The sequence below is a fragment of the Ceratotherium simum genome, chromosome X, assembly GCF_057802395.1.
Source record: "Ceratotherium simum simum isolate JZ-2026a chromosome X, ASM5780239v1, whole genome shotgun sequence".
Lineage (NCBI taxonomy): Eukaryota > Metazoa > Chordata > Mammalia > Perissodactyla > Rhinocerotidae > Ceratotherium > Ceratotherium simum.
Genome location: NC_141940.1, coordinates 117,897,310 through 117,914,317, shown reverse-complemented (window position 1 = coordinate 117,914,317; position 17,008 = coordinate 117,897,310). Strand labels below are relative to the sequence as shown.

Here is a 17,008-nt window from a genome sequence, read left to right as displayed (position 1 = left end):
GCTATAGTAACCAAAACAGCATGGTACTGACACAAAAACAGACACAGAGATCAATGGAATAGAATCGAAAGCCCAGAAATAAACCCACACATCTATGGACAGCTAATCTTTGACAAAGGAGCCAAGAACATACAATGGAGAAAAGAAAGTCTCTTCAATAAATGGTGTTGGGAAAACTGGATAGCCACATGCAAAAAAATGAAAGTAGACCCTTACCTTACACCATACACAAAAATTAACTCCAAATGGATTAAAGACTTGAATGTAAGACCTGAAACTATGAAACTTCTAGAAGAAAACATAGGCAGTACGCTCTTCGACATCGGTCTTAGCAACATATTTTCAAGCACCATGTCTGACCGGGCAAGAGAAACAATAGAAAAAATAAACAAATGGGACTACATCAAACTAAAAATCTTCTGCACAGCAAGGGAAACCATCAACAAAACGAAAAGACAACCTAACAATTGGGAGAAGATATTTGCAAACCATACATCTGATAAGGGCTTAATCTCCAAAATATATAAAGAACTCATGCATCTCAACAACAAAAAAACTACCAACCCAATTAAAAAATGGGCAAAAGACCTGAACAGACATTTCTGCAAAGAAGATACACAGATGGCCAACAGACACATGAAAAGATGTTCAAAATCATTAACTATCAGGGAAATGCAAATCAAAACTACAATGAGATATCACCTCACGCCCGTCAGAATGGCTATAATTAACAAGACAGGAAACAACATGTGTTGGAGAGGATGTGGAGAGAAGGGAACTCTCATACACTGCTGGTGGGAGTGCAAACTGGTGCAGCCACTATGGAAAACAGTATGGAGATTCCTCAAAAAATCTAGGATAGAACTACCATATGATCCAGCTATTCCACTGCTGGGTATTTACCCAAAGAACTTGAAAACACCAATGCGTAAAGATACATGCAACCCTGTGTTCATTGCAGCATTATTCACAATATCCAAGACTTAGAAGCAACCTAAGTGCCCATCAAGGGACGAATGGATAAAGAAGATGTGGTATATATGCACAATGGAATACTACTCAGACATAAGAAACGATGAAATCCAACCATTTGTGACAACATGGATGGACATTGAGGGTATTATGCAAAGTGAAATAAGTCAGAGGGAGAAGGTCAAATACTGTATGATTTCCTTCATTAAGTAGAAGATAATAACAACAATAAACAAACACATAGAGACAGAGATTGGATTGGTGGTTCCCAGAGGGGAAGAGGGGAGGGAGGAGGGTGAAAGGGATAATTCGGCACATGTGTGTGGTGATGGGTTGTGATTAGTATCTGAGTGGTGAACATGATGTAATCTATGCAGAAATAGAAGTATAATGATGTACACCTGAAATTTATACAATGTTATAAACCAATGTTACTGCAATAAACAAAAAAATAAAATAAAATATATATCTCAAAAAAAAATAATAATAAATAAATTTCTCAGTCCCTGAGGAGCACCATATTCTTTAAGTTATTTTAGTTTGAATTTTATATTTTAGCTTTGCCTAGAGTTGGAATTTCAGATGGCTTAAAGGCATTTTCAATTTGTTTTAAAGAGCGGCCTGTGGGGTATGCTTAGTGTTTTGAAAGGGATATACTTTTGAGAAATGTCCTAAAATTTCCCATACAATTTCAGAGAAGCTTTCTAATAAAATTTAAATTAACAAGGGTTTCAAACACTTTCATCTTCATGGTCTCACCCAGACACTCCACCATTTAAATTTCCACAGGAGCTTGATGTTTACAGAAACTTGTGAATCCTGACAATCTTGTTTATCCATTTGAAGTTGATTTTTATATGCTAGGTTTTAATAAGCAGAATACAATAAAAGGACTATATTTAAGTTTTTTGAAGATTTAGACCAAAATATTGTTATATCACTTCTGTCTTCACTTGAGTGGTAACCCTAAGGCAGGATTTCTCAACCTTGGCATTACTGACATTTTGGGTTGGATCATCCTTTGTTGTGTGGCTGTCCTGTGCAAAGTAGGATGTTTAGCAGCATCCCTGTCTTCTACCTATTACATGTGAAGAGCACCCCTGCCTCACTCTCCCCATCCTTCACTACTTCCGACAATCAAAGATGTTTCCAGACATAGACAAATGCCCCGGGGGTGGGGGGGATGCAAAATGGCTCCAGTTGAGAACTGCGTGCTTAAAGCATGCTATTTTGCGCATCATCAAAACCAAAGATTCTACAACAAGACTCAATCTTTATTTTTACAAAGGAGGCATATAATGTAAAATGAAAACAAGCAGAACCAAAACGTTCTGACAGGGAAAACATATTTTAAAATATAATCAAAATGAGATTGTAATTATAAACCACTCAGTTTCTGTGCAGCAAGGTCTGATTTCAGCTGAACCTCAGCTAATTTCAAAGTCATTTCTCTGTAAAGGGCACCACTCACTTTTAGGTTCGTCCCTAATGCTTCCTTCTTTTCTCTCTGAAGTTCTTTTCTGTAGGTATGGATGATTTCCTTTCTGTCTGATAAAGCAGCCACAACATCACTACTCTTTTCTTTGCTTGCTTCACACCTCTGCACGAAGTTGTTTTCAACTTTAACGAAGGCAGAAGAAAGAGAACCAAGGGTAACCAATTCCTGCTCCAAACTTAATGCCAAATGATCAATTAGCAAATCTTCACTTCCTAATTTTAGATTTTTGAAGAAACAGTTTACAGGGAGAACTCTGATGAGATTATGAAGGCACTGGAACAAAACTGTTTGATTCCTGGAACAAAAAACCAAACACAATATTAGAAAACTCAGGTCAGCACAAGCGGTCGTGTACAACGTATTGTAGTAATCAATTAATATTCATTTATAAACATTCTAGTGATGAACAGAACCAATAATGCATGCATGTGATCATTAATATAATTCAGACTGTAGCAATCAAATATACATATCCTACACCAAGTCAGTTAATATTAATCAGGTTGCTTCCTGATTAATTTTTTTCTCTGAGTAATAAGATCAGTATTTTTTAAATTTCATTGTGAGGGAGAAGGGGAAATCTTAAAATAATTATTAGGCCCTGATCGACAAAAAAAAAAAAAGCAAAAAACAAACACAAAATTTAAACAGCTTCAGTTTCTAAATGAGGCCACCTGTCCATTCATGCTATACCAAGCAATGACCTGAACATGTCCCACAATGGCACAAAACTCTACTGTAGCGACCGCTGTTGGACCACATATTCACCACATACATACACCCTAACTTCTGTGGACTAATTCCAATTTGATGTGCATTACCTGGAATAGACTACTAAAATCCCTTCAAAAGGTGTTCTCTGTTTCCAATTGAAGAGTGTCCCACAGAAACTTCCTGGCGTTTTACAAAAGCAAATTTCTGGAAATTCTTTGATTACTTCACAGTTCATGCGTTCTAAGAGCCACACCTTCATTGAAGTCAGGGCACAGTTGGGTGATGTGATTTGAAAACAAGTTTTGCGCAATGCTGTGAGAAGTGCAAAGAGATCTTCCACGTGTTCTACAAGAAAACATGTCACAAGCTCTGTCATTAAACTCTGTGCATTATCAAAAAAAGAGAGTTCTTAAAATTTTCTGACTCAATTAGGTATATGATTAAAAAGTACCAACAAAAAATTACCGATAGTTTTCTTCTTTGGCAATTTCACTAGGTATTTCCCACTTGAAAGATCTTCTAGACTTATAAAAAGTCTACCACACGGAATATAATGATCTTCAAAATAGTTACCACTTTTTCTCTTCCTGATTTGTAGCAGCACAATACAATAAAAATTATTGAATGCTAGAAGTGGTGAAAGAGATGTTATAGCAGTAATTATCTGTACACACTCTTTCTCAGATGGTTGCTTGCAAACAAAGCTTTCCTCTTCCTCTTCCTCACTATGACCAGTCAACTTGATCCTTTTTGCCTCTGATCCTCTTTCATACGGCACTGAGCTTGGTGCTGGGACGGAATCCCTACTCAACTTGATCACCCTATTTTGACACTTAATAAGCTGAAAGCTGGAGCTATGGGCTTGATCCATTAACAGCGATAAAGTCACCTGATTCAGGGACCTATAAAAAATCCAGAGTTCGGTTTAGTCCAAAAGTTCATTCTTTAAAATCAAATAAATAGATGATTCAATGCCATGCAAACAACAACAAAATTTTATTCTCTCTTTTCCTAGGAAACATCATTTCAAATGTAAAATGTATTAGAAAATTAAGCATAAAAGCCAAACACATTTTTAAAGATCCTGTAATAGCATTTCTCTTCAAATAGGAAATCAAAAATATTGTAAATATGCTGGACTTTAAGAAAGTAATTTTTTTAACAGAAAGGAATGGCAAAATAATACCTGGATTTTATTTTTAAGGTAGGTTTATTTCACTCTTTCTTTTTAAACAAGAAAAAAACTACTCATTTTTTTAAAGAGTTTATTTTGGTAATAATTTAGAATGCAAACACCTCTAAAGTAAAAATTGCATTTTATACTCCCCTAAATGACTTGAATGAAATCTGCTTTTTAATTCAGAATATTGTTTGTTCCTCAGCAATGATAATGTTTTGGAAATAATATTATTAAAATTAATTTCACCTGTTTCTATTTGCTTTATTTAATATGGCTATAGAACATTTAAAATTACATATGTGGCTTGCATTATATTTCTGCTAGATAGTGCTGTTCTGGAGCATCAAGATAATGTTATCATGTTAGAATTTACTTACAACTTCAAAGAAGATGTGATTTTCACTCCAACAACCAAGCTATCATCTATTACACGATACCATATCTTCTCTACTAGCTGTTCCGAATCTTGAAAATTGTCTGATAACTTTTCATCCAAGGTATGGACAGGATTTTCTTCTTTACCACAAAGAGTAACAAGACATTCCTTATAGAAAAACATGTTCAAATAACCAATTACAAAAAAACTACCAAATGTAGCAAAACTAAAAAAAGGTGAATCAGCTGTTGGCCAGGTCTTATGGCTTACATATTTTAAAACAAATTATCATTTATAATATATTACATTATAGATTATACATATTTCACTAAAATAAAATTTATAAAACACATATAACTAACTATCTATTCAGATCAAGAAGCACGACCTGATTGAACCAAGATGGGGTATCCAATACAGAGTCAGCAGGGATATAAACCTGGAGTCCCTTTTGAAAAATAATCTGACAATATGCGCCCCAGGCATGCTGAAAACAATCCAGTCTTTATTTTATCAGTGACTTGTTCTAAACCTATAAATGTAAACTTTTGTATGAACAAAATTGATTAAACTATCTTTGGACTGCTGATCGATTATTGCTAAAATTTTATTCTTAAATTCTAGGCCCTACTCACTCATTTCCACACACATATGGATTTATAATAACAATAGAAATAGTAGTAGTAGTAAGAGGAGGGGGAGTATTGATAATAATAATATACAACACTTATTGAATGCATACTATATATCAGACACTATTCTAAATGCCATTCATGTATCAATTTGTTTACCCTTCACAATAACACTAGTATCCTATGTCAGTAGTATTATTATCTACATTTTCCAGATAAGGAAAACGAGGCACAGGGAGGTTAAGTACCTTGCCCAAGATCACACAGCTAGCAAGTGGCAGAGCTGGGATGTGAACCAAAGCAGACTGGTTCCAGAGCCCTTGCTCTATCTTAACCGTTACTCTATACTGCCCCTCTTTGTGGTAATTACTGAAAAAAGATATGGGCACTTACATTATAGTGGACTAAACAAGTTCCTAGGAATCTGATGTTTCTGCCAGTAGCTGTGAGATTTGAGGCAGGCTATTCATCTGAAACCTGTGGAAATTTTTACTACTTGCCAGAATTGCTTTTAAAATTAACCATATCAAGTGTCAAAAACGGTGTCTTGCACACAGTGGTCTCAATGCATTAATTTCTGAACATTTCTTCCCCTTTTCTGATACTTGCAAAATCGTTGGGGTGACGTGGGAAAGGGAACCGGGGAGACTTCCAACAATGACTTTCATGAGGTTTCCCAGGAGATTAGAAGAGTAATACAGAAATGCAACATGATGTGCTTTTGTTATGTTCTTTACATTAATGGAATCATATTTTGGACCAAAATCCTCATATTGCTAAGACTGAAATACAGACACAAGGCATAGACCATTACAAAAATGGTCCATCTTAAAGGAAGTCAGAGCTAGGTACTAAAGTGACTTGAGGGAGTAAAATGCAACATCAAGTTTCTCTATGTCCAGCTTTTCTTGATTGATTTGTAATTTTGCTATGCTTTCTCCGGGTGAAACTAATGTGCATAAATACTATTTTTTATGAAGTTAAAAGCAGTTTTCTCTAACTTTCTACATTACCGTACTGGCATAAGTAACTGCAAGGTACCTGAAGCAGTTCTTATGATGGTCAACCACAAGGAAAATGAGAGTAAAATTATAAAAAGCAGAGATAAGACTAAAACAGCATAGCAATTTAGGGCCATTAACTAGAAAAACAAATATCCTTAGAAATGAACCATGCAACAGACTAAAAGAACGATTATACTAATGATGAAATAATGTCATCACCAATACACAGTTAAATAATGCTCAGTATAGTCTGTTTAAGAAATCAGAGAATATATAATTCACTTAGGAGTAATTTCTATTCAAACTATACAAATAAAAAAGTTTAATAGTTAAATATTTTTTAAACAAAAGGTCTTATCCCCCAAAGTTCCTGATAACTGAGACTTTAATATCCTACAGAATAATTCGCAAATTGGTAAAATACTGGCTTCTTAATCAAGTATTTTTCAATGTCATAAAAGCCCACCATTATAATTTCTGCCACTTTGCTTCTTGATCCATTGAGCAGCATTTTCTAATACATTCCAATATGCCAATCTAAATAACTCTTCAATAGCTTGTAGATTTTCAATTCATAAAATGATAAAATGGTCACAGGATTAATTTTACCTCCTCTGCACTTGATGTACTACCATCTTTCCCTTGAACCAGGTTTATTAAAGCTTTGTAAGATTTTGAAATCATTTTTTCCTTAAGCAAGAGATGCCGCTGTAATTCCTGAATAGAAATGAAATCAACCTGTAAAGTAGAAAGAAAAATCATTGCCAGAGACATAATTTCAAATGAAACCTGACATACTATTAATTCAGGAAGTACTCCTTAATTAATTTGCTTATTAATTCTCCAAATTTGCTTATTAATTCATTTTTCTATAGAAAAGCAGAGAATACTTCTCAGAGCAAAACTAATTTATACATTTTAAGACTCTAATTACAAAGGAATATAACACAGCAAGTAACTGCAAGATACAAACTGAGAGCATGCCAATGTATTAGTATCTGTTTCATCACTGAGTTAAGTAATCAATCAATATGAGTAAGTCCAATCAGTATGAATAAAAATCAAGGCCTACCAACACTTCTGCCCCCACAAGAAAACTGTTTTTCTTGTTGAAATAATCTCTGCTTCAAAAAGCAAAAGATATCATTATGAATAGAAATGGTCACTTTTAATTTGATACTGTTTGAAATTCTCTGTTCATATAACCTTTATAGCAAAATTTTAAAGATAGCACGGTAACAGCCTCCAACCTGCCACAAGTTTATTTTTGTGCTAATAAATTCAGTGCTAGAGTCAACTCTTAACTACTGGGGAAAAAAATGTGGCTCTGAACTGGGGATAGAGCAATCCATTCCTTCTATTACACAGGATAAATAAGATTTCAGCACTAAGGATGAAACATTCATGAAATATATTTTGCTACTTAAAATTTTAAAAGAGTCGCATCATTGAACCTATGATAGAAGCTGTTTCATTTCAGATGGATATCTGAGACTGGTTAAATATTAATCCAGCTTTTAATATAACATGTTTTTCTAGATTGAAAAAACAATATGCATCCTATTTTTGAATTCCTTTCTTTTAAATTACCTTTTAAGGCAGGTAAATTTTTTTTCTTTTTACCAATGAATAAAAGTTGGAGAGTGAAGATTGAATTATATCTTACCTCATTGCACAAAGTATGTAAAGTATCCAGCTAATATTTTAAAACTCCTTATGTTGACTTAGTTCTGTGGGCTCCAAATCATTCACACTCCATCACTCATTTGCTGAGTAATTTGTGACTTAGGGGAAGGGAAAGGTACCCATCAGAGATAGATAGTCAAACCTGAGACTGTGCAAGGGGTACAGAGTGGAAGAGAGGACCATGTGGGCAGATTGTAAATGAGGGCACCCTCAGAAATTATCCCTGTTCTCTCTTCCCTACTCTCCTCAACATACCCCCCACTCCAGGACTAAATGGTGAATCACTAGACTACTTAAATATTCTATGTTGTGAAGTTTCGTCATAAAACTATGAAAATAAGCACATGGCAAAAAATTCAAACAACATAAAAATATATCTCACCTTCCCTTCCTAGACCCTCAATCCCATTTGCACAACCAACAGACTGTTTACCTTTCCAGAACTTTTCCATGTATATGTTAAGGAATGCTTTCTTTCTCCTCCCCACAAACTAACAAAACCCACCCAAAACCGAATACAGGAGCATTCTGCACCGCATGACGCCAGACCTTGCTTTTTTGTTCTTTTTCTCTCTCATACACGCAGAAGAGTGCATAATACAAAAAATAGTTTACAGACTATTAATGAAGTCAATACCCAAGTAACAACACCCAAATCAAAAAGTAGCACTCCAGGAGCGGCCCGTGGGCCCTCCCCAATCATGACCCTCTCTTTCTCCACTGGAGGCAACACTACCCTGGCCTTTTAAGGTAACTTCCTTGTCTGTCTTCATAATTTTACCACCATTGTATGAATTCCTAAAGAATACTTTGTTTTTTGTGTGTTTTGCTTCTGTACCTTTTATAAATGGAATCATTCTGTATGTATTAGGTTTTAGAGTTTTCCATTTGTCACTAGTAGCTGTAGTTTGCACCTTTCATTGCTCTATAGTATTTTATCATATGACTATACCAATTTACTTTTCCATTCTCCTGCTGATAGACCTCTGCGGTACGTCCCTTTGTGGAGTATTACAAAGAATGCTGCTGTGAACATTCCTGTACATGTGCACAAGTTTCTCCGAGGTCCTGGTCTCCCCATTTCCCCTCCGACAACTGGCTGGAAAACAAATTTCATAGGAGAAAGAACCGTGAAACAGAATCTAGTTCTAGCTCTGCAAGTAAAACTTTCTGGCTCTCATTTGCTTACTCTTATGAAAAATGGGGGAGAGGGTAGACTTGTTAATCTCTAAAAGGCCTTCTAATACTTGGAAATGTTTCTATCCACATTGAGAGCTAGTGATAAGATGGGGATACCTGAAACAAAATGGACACTCAACTATCTCTTCCCCACCTCCATATATCCCTGACTTCCCTCTACGGTTCTTTCACATTTTCCTTCTTTGTCTCTGTGCTACCTTCTGGATAATTTTTCTAACATAGCCTGGTTCACTTATTTGCTCTGCATCTCTTTAAGTCAACTGTTAAACTCATCTGTTGAGATGTTTTTTTATTTCAATGTATTTTTAGTTTATAGAAATGCTATTTGGTTATTTTCTGTGAATGTGCTTAGTTATTCTGTAGGTGGCTCATTTTCTCTGAAAAATTACTTGTGAGATTTATAAGAGGCCTAGAATAAATCTGTTTTTCGAGAGAAGATTCTATGTTTGTTTCTGCCAGGTGCCTAGGGCACTACTGCTTTAGGTGAAATACAAATGGTCCCAGAGCAAAAGTAGCATCAGTGTTCTGTTTATCATTCTGGGTTCCAGCTTTCAGAGTTTGGCCTGATCATTTATTCTTATATTTTCAGCTTTTCGAAGCTTTTAAAAACATATTTCAGCTATCATTTTAAGTTGTTTTTATCAGGAAAGTTGGTCCAAATAAATTAGGTGACTTATTACCAGAAGTGGAATTTCTGAAAGTCATGTTTTCATAAATTTAATTATTTAGGCATCATTTCTAAGTCAGTATAAAGATCTACCTTATTCATTTTGACAGCTGCATAGTATTGCATGGTACAGGTATATCATAATTTATTTACCATACTCCAAATGATGGATATTTAGATTTTGACTGAATTTTGTTGTTTATAAATACCACATAAACATTCCTATAAAATCATCTTTGCTTACATGTACAAGTATATCCTTAGAACAGATTTCTAGAAGTAAAACTGTGAGAGTAAAAAGATATACGTGATTCACATTTTAATAGCTATAACAAGTTTCCCCCTGAGGAGGCTGGGCCACTTTACATTCTCAACAATACTGTTTCAGAATGCATATTTACATTAAGGTAATTAATCCTTTGTCACGTTACAATTTCTTTTTACATAATTTGTATTTTTATTTATTTTACTTTGTTCAGAGCACAGAAGTTTTTAATGTAATTGATCTTTTCCTTTACGGTTCTATGTCCTCTATGACGTTTTATTTATCTATTGTTCACATTAATATCTAACACGTTCATAAGCATTTAGGGAATTCACTTTAATAATTAAAAATAGTTGCAAAAAATTTTTAAAAGAGCCTGCAAAGTACAAATATTTACTATCTGGCCCTTTATTAAAAAAAAATTTGCCAAAGATAGAGGAAAAAGTTAAATGACAACACAAGGAAACAGACAAATCCAAAAGGAGAGACAACTGGCCTGACCTCTTCATTAGTGTCATTTAAAAAAAAGGGGGGGATGGGGCATTATTCTAGATAAAATGAGACATATAATAATCAAGTGCAAGTGTAAACTTCAATTGGATCCTGAAAAAAACAGCTATAAATATTTTCATGGCAATTGAAGGCATCTGAATATGGAAATAAGATTAAGGGGTCATTATTAATTTTCTAAGTGCAAAATGGTATTGTGGTTACATAGGAGAATGTCCTTATTTTTAGGGGACTCTTGCTAAAACACATAGGAGTGAAGTATTATAATATCTGAAACTTTCAAGTGGTTCTGCAAAAATGCACACATACTTGTACTCTACACACACAAGCATAAACAGATGAGGCAAATATAATTTTTTAAAAAGTAACAATAGTTGAATTCACATGGGGGCTACAGAGATAATCACTGTACTATTCTTTGAACTTTTCTGTATATTTGAAAATATTATGAATGAAAAAAGGCAGGTTGCAAAAGACCATGCATCTTATAATACACTTCCATGTAAATTTGCATGTATTCATTAAAAAATCTACAAGAATACACATGCCAAAGTGTTAAAACTGATTATATCTCAGCAGCAGAATCATAGGTAATTGTTAGTTCCTTTTTATAATTTCTTTGCATAGTCTGAGTATTTTACAGGTAATGTGCATTATCTTTGTACATTTGGAAAAAAACAAAAACTCGTTTTTAGAGAGCTTTGTATGGAAAACTAAAGGGTAAACCTGTTCATGTTTGGAACAGATATGATTCATCATATTTGCTGCTCCTTTAAAAGAGACACTATGGTATACTGATCCTAAAGACCAAAAAGAATGTTTTCAAAAGTGAGCTACTTATATTTTATCTTATGAGGCTTATTAAATTTACACATACTATAAAAAGGTATCATTTTTGGACGGTACATTTATAAGCAATGTCATAATAGTTTAAAGATCCTTTGAAATACTATTTTTTCCCAATCATTGAGTTGCTTATACTTTAAGGATATTTCTTTCAACGTTCTTTCCTTCATTTAGAATAGCACTAATCCAAAAAAGCAAAAGCAAAAAAAGCAAACATTGACACTAACTTTCAATCTTCTTTCCAGAGGTGGGATCACCAAATAACGATTCTCTTGTATTTCTTCGAACAAGTCATCTTCATTGCAATCTAGTGTTTCAGTCTAATAAATAAAAAAAATACACTAAAACTGAAATTTTGAAAAAAAACTGAAAATCCATAAGATTAACAAAATACAATTAAAGTTTACCCAAAGGGCAGTTTTCCATGTTACACACTATTACATAAAAGACAAAATATATATTTTCCCCAACATCTTCTTGTAACTAGAAAAAAATTACTATTATTACCACTATTACCACCCACTTAACATTTTTTATACTGCTTTGAAAAGTATCAGCTTACTAGATTTTTATAAAATCCCAGTAAATAAAGAAAATAAGAATTATCCTCATTTTACTAATGAAAAAAACCAAGGCTCAGAGCTATTTTATATAGATCTGAAACTTCAGGAGTATTATTTTCCTTATGTCCAAGACCTTAAGATATTATGAACTGTTACTTCTTTTAATATAGCAGTTTCACTTCATTTTATTCCTTAATTAATCCAAAACTATCATGTTTATTGGTATAAAATGTGGTTTTCAGAAGCAAAAGGTTAACTTGCAGTATTATTGTCACTTGAGTGACCACAATATATTCCAAATTTATATCAGAAGTATAGCCAATTGGTATAACATTTGTTGAAAGGAGAGTCATTGTATATATTTAAAAGATTCAATCTGAGTATTTCTTTCTTTTTTTTTTTTTTTGGTGAGGAAGGTCAGCCCTGAGCTAACATCCGATGCCAGTCCTCCTCTTTTTTGCTGAGGAAGACTGGCCCTGGGCTAACATCCGTGCCCATCTTCCTCCACTTCACAATGGGACGCTGCCGCAGCATGGCTTAACAAGTGGCACATCGGTGCACGCCCGGATCCGAACCCACGAACCCAGGGCCGCCGCAGTGGAGCGCGCACATTTAACTGCTTGCGCCACCGGGCCGGCCCCTCAATGTATGTATTTTTAAAGTTTAAAGAGTTTTTAAGTATGAAATCACAAATATTTAAATGGTGGGTCGAAAGCTTTAAAGCACTCAAATTTTCTAAAATGGTTCTTAAAGTAATGTATAAAAAGTAAACAGAACTTACTGAATAGTCTATGTTGTCCAGATCTGTTATTTTAAATGAACTCAGACAATCTGAATTCAAGGAGTCCTTAAAAAGTAGCAGTACTTGTTCAGTTCCAATTCCAATAAAGTCATCTATCAGTACTAAGCTAACTTTTTCCCACTTAGCAGCAACCTGAGAGAAAGAGGGTGGTAAAGGAGGAATAGAGAAGAAAAAAAATCAGATGTGAAATAAACTAAACCCTTTTGTTGCATGTAGTTGTAATTTGTCATCTTCAATCTTACAAACAAAGTAATGAAAATGGTAGTGTAAACACTAAAAACTAAAATAAAATAAAGATATTGGGGGATTAGAAAACATAAGTAGTTATAACAACTTTATAAATAGCAAAGTACTTAAATTTAATATTTCATCAACGTTTATCATGGGACTGTCACGTTCCTGATTTCTATATTAAATTTTATTATAATTTATAAATTCTAACACTTCTCATGACTAAATATTTTGGAAATTCTAATATTTCTCATGAATAACTTTAGTGAAGATTCTTTCTCTAACACGGTTAATTTAAGGACGACCCTCACTACCAAAAGCCTTGGTGGATATATATCCATGATAAGACTAATTACACAAGGAATTCAGTTGCAGTAGGTTAACTAGAAGATACTAGTAGACACTTTAAAGGCTCTCAAAGCAGAATAACCTTTAAGAGTCAAGATGAACTTAATGCCCTAAATCCTGGTGGGGGAGAACATAGCCATTATCAGGGGCACAGAAGGGGAGGGATCCTAATAATGGGGCACCTAGAACCATCCTAGCCTAATGCAATGATTTGATCAGTTTATACCTGAATGTGAAACTCCAAGTTTAAAATAGAAGACAACTTCATAAAGGTCCATAAAGCTGAAAACCTCCAGATTGGTCCCCTGGAAAACTAACACCATGGAGATCCGATACCCCTTCTCCCTCAGGCAGAAAAGCTTAAACTCCCACTCAGAATCCCAGGAGCACAGATACATCATCTAGATGATTGAGGGTGGCTTGCATTAGAGCAAGAATATAAGACTCTTCAATCTCTATAACCAAATATCAATCTTTCCCCTAAAAGGCTAATATCCAAAGCAGTGATTTTTTTCACGTAAGTAGGAAGGAAGCTTATTTCTAAACCCATATCCTCCCTTCCTCCCACCCCCGCCATGAGTATCATGGAGCATAATGAACTATGTGAAGAGACATTAGTAATAAGAATGTGCTCGGCATGCAAACACCACAGAGCTGTGCATCATGCATGCACACACACATTTGCAATCTATAGCTCTAGAATAGTGCTGTCCAAAAGAAATATAGGTAAGCCACAAATGCAAGGCACATATATAATTTTAAACTTTCCAGTAGCCAATAAAAGAAAATTCTCTAGCAGTGAAAAGAAAAAGGTGAAACTAATTTTATTATATTTTTATTTAATCCAATATACCCAAAATATTATTTCACTTCGATACAATCAATAAAAATTATTAACGAGACATTTTACTTCCATTTTTTACTAAGTCTTTGAAATCGGGTGTGTATTTGACATTTATAGCACATTCTAACTCAGACTAGCCACATTTCAAATGTTGAATAACCACATGTGGCTACTGACTACCATACTAGACAGCACACCTCTAGAGCATATTAACCTCTTTATATCGACAACACACCAATATGTTTCAGGTGTACTTGACAATGATCTCAATTTTGAAATGCCTGCTATGTAGATTCTTCTCAAAACTGGCAGAGACAATTTCTACTCAAGAGAGAAAGCCTAAGAAGAGAAGAGCTAATCATGTATTTCTCTAGACCCAGTTCTCTGGATTAAACATTACACCCGGGGATTTTACGAAGGGCTGATCTGAGAATATACTAACCTTGATTTTCATTTTTTATCCTAATTTATGCTTGTTTGTATTTTACCTATCTTTGTAAGCTGTCTTAATTCCTTTATGGAATGAGGTAGTAAAAGGATGGATGGATGCATGGATGAATCCATAGCCAACCCAAAAGAAGACCGCTTCTTTTGTTTTCTTCCATTTTGGGGGAAAACTGCTACTAAAGACACCATTTTATTATTCAATAATGTATTCATTTTATTATTCAAAACCTGTTACATAATACCACAAACAGGAAATTCCTCTCAGAACTCAATATTCAAAATTTTTTTCCCTTTATAGTATGTTCCATTCACTTGTAAAACCTGCTGCATTTACTTTTTTGGTCTTAACTGCTAAACTAAGCATAATTGCTCAAATGCAATTACTTCCGTTAACCCATGTTTTCTGCATGCTTACCTCCTCTTCCCCTTTATTTGTAGATTCTTAACCTTTATTCTTGTTTTTAAAGTAACTGAATATTTTACCCTAAGCTATATCCAATTTTTTTTAAAGTAAGTGAGTATAAATGTAACACCAAGAAAGAGTCAGGAGCTGCAAAACTCCCAGAGTGGCAAGGTTACTGAGACAATTTAGAAGCATTTAGATATCAGGGTCTAACTCCAGAGCTTTCAACACAGGGCATTTGAGAACAGCTTAGAAGTACAGCATCCCTGAAGAGGTAGCCTGAGGAGCACGTCAGTGGGGACTCAGGGAAGTAACTTGTGGAAAGGATGGTGGTCCACTGTAGACAAATAACCCTAGAACGCAATCTCAAGGCAGGGAGGCCAACAGTTACAGGCCCACTTACAGGGAGTGAGTACCCTAGTCTGCTTTGGATAACATGTTAGCGGCAGAGCTCTATAGTTTCCAAGCAGGGGACCCACTTCATGTGAATAAGGACAATATTTCACTGAATTAACGAAGCGTGAGGGAATTGTTTTTCCTTACCCAGGTGAATAAGGGACCCTGGGTAGCTACAAGTCACTGATGACAGCCCTAGCCCTTGTCTAACATAATAAGACCTACCACTTACTGAGCTTCTCCTATGTGCCAAGCACTGTGCAAGACACTTTACAATGTCATTTTATTTAATTCTCCCCTCTCAGAGGCCGGATAATCCCAATTTCATAAAGATGGAAAACAGGTTCACAAAAATTAAGTATATTCCTTAAGGTAACACTAGAAAGGGGCTCAGGGGGTTCAAACCCAGGTTAAGTGTATTCTTTCCATTACCCTGACCCCAATAAGGATTACAGGCTATACTAGATGTTTCCCCCTACCATTTCTTGAAAGTAAAAGAGAGTAGAAAGAGACAGAAAATGTCACCTTCCAAATAACCTTCAAATAAAAGTAACCTTCAAATAAAAGTAAAAGTACAACGTGCTTTTAAAAGATTGCTTTGGAAAAAAAATAGGATAGCTTGCAAATTATTTTCCTTTTGAGAATTTAAGTCCTCTATGTGTTACAGAGGTTGAATATGACTACATAATCCCTAATAACACAAAGGTAATTCACAAGGCAAAGCCTGATAAAACACAATTTCAACCTGACATTTCCATACACATCAACACAAATACACACGAAGTAATGATTCACATAAAAAAAATGCCTTTTGAACTTCCCAAAATATTTATCAATATCAAGGTGGTAATACAATGATAGAAATTTTAGTTGAGCTTCTAATTAAACGAACAGGGTGCACAAAGTAAAGCAGTATCTGCTTTTTTCCAAAGTAGCACAAGAACTGAAAAAGTTGCATAACATACTAAAAAAACTACTTTTGGAAGAGACATTTCTGACTAGAAATGATTATTTATCTTTTTTTTTTTTAAGTCAGCTTTTTTTTTTTTTTTTTTTTTTGGTGAGGGAGATCAGCCCTGAGCTAACATCCGTGCTAATCCTCCTCTTTTTGCTGAGAAAGACCGGCTCTGAGCTAACATCTATTGCCAATCCTCCTCCTTTTATTTTTTTCTTCCCCAAAGCCCCAGTAGATAGTTGTATGTCATAGTTGCACATCCTTCTACTTGCTGTACGTGGGACGCGGCCTCAGCATGGCCGGAGAAGCGGTGCATCGGTGCGCGCCCGGAATCCGAACTCGGGCCGCCAGTAGTGGAGCGTGCGCACTTAACCACTAAGCCATGGGGCCGGCCCTGATTATTTATCTTGAATTAAAAACACTTCATATCACATAATTGAATGAGCTGATATATATCTTAAGGCAGGAG

At 34.9% G+C, this 17,008-nt stretch overlaps 1 protein-coding gene across 2 annotated transcripts in view; it reads right to left on the bottom strand.

Moving 5' to 3' along the window:
• Positions 1–2,225: 2,225 nt before the first annotated feature.
• FANCB (FA complementation group B) overlaps positions 2,226–17,008 on the bottom strand; it is a 29,464-nt gene continuing 14,681 nt past the window's right edge. The window contains exons 3-10 of one of the 2 annotated variants that reach the window (XM_087426407.1): positions 12,895–13,047; positions 11,778–11,870; positions 9,015–9,161; positions 6,986–7,114; positions 4,742–4,908; positions 3,650–4,086; positions 3,292–3,529; positions 2,226–2,765 (exon numbers count right to left, since the gene is read on the bottom strand). In XM_087426407.1, coding sequence (XP_087282533.1) covers positions 2,351–2,765; positions 3,292–3,529; positions 3,650–4,086; positions 4,742–4,908; positions 6,986–7,114; positions 9,015–9,161; positions 11,778–11,870; positions 12,895–13,047 — 1,779 coding nt within the window. In that variant the 3' untranslated portion in view covers positions 2,226–2,350. The remainder of the gene's footprint in view (positions 2,766–3,291; positions 3,530–3,649; positions 4,087–4,741; positions 4,909–6,985; positions 7,115–9,014; positions 9,162–11,777; positions 11,871–12,894; positions 13,048–17,008) is intronic. The other variant, XM_087426408.1, reaches the window with a different exon arrangement.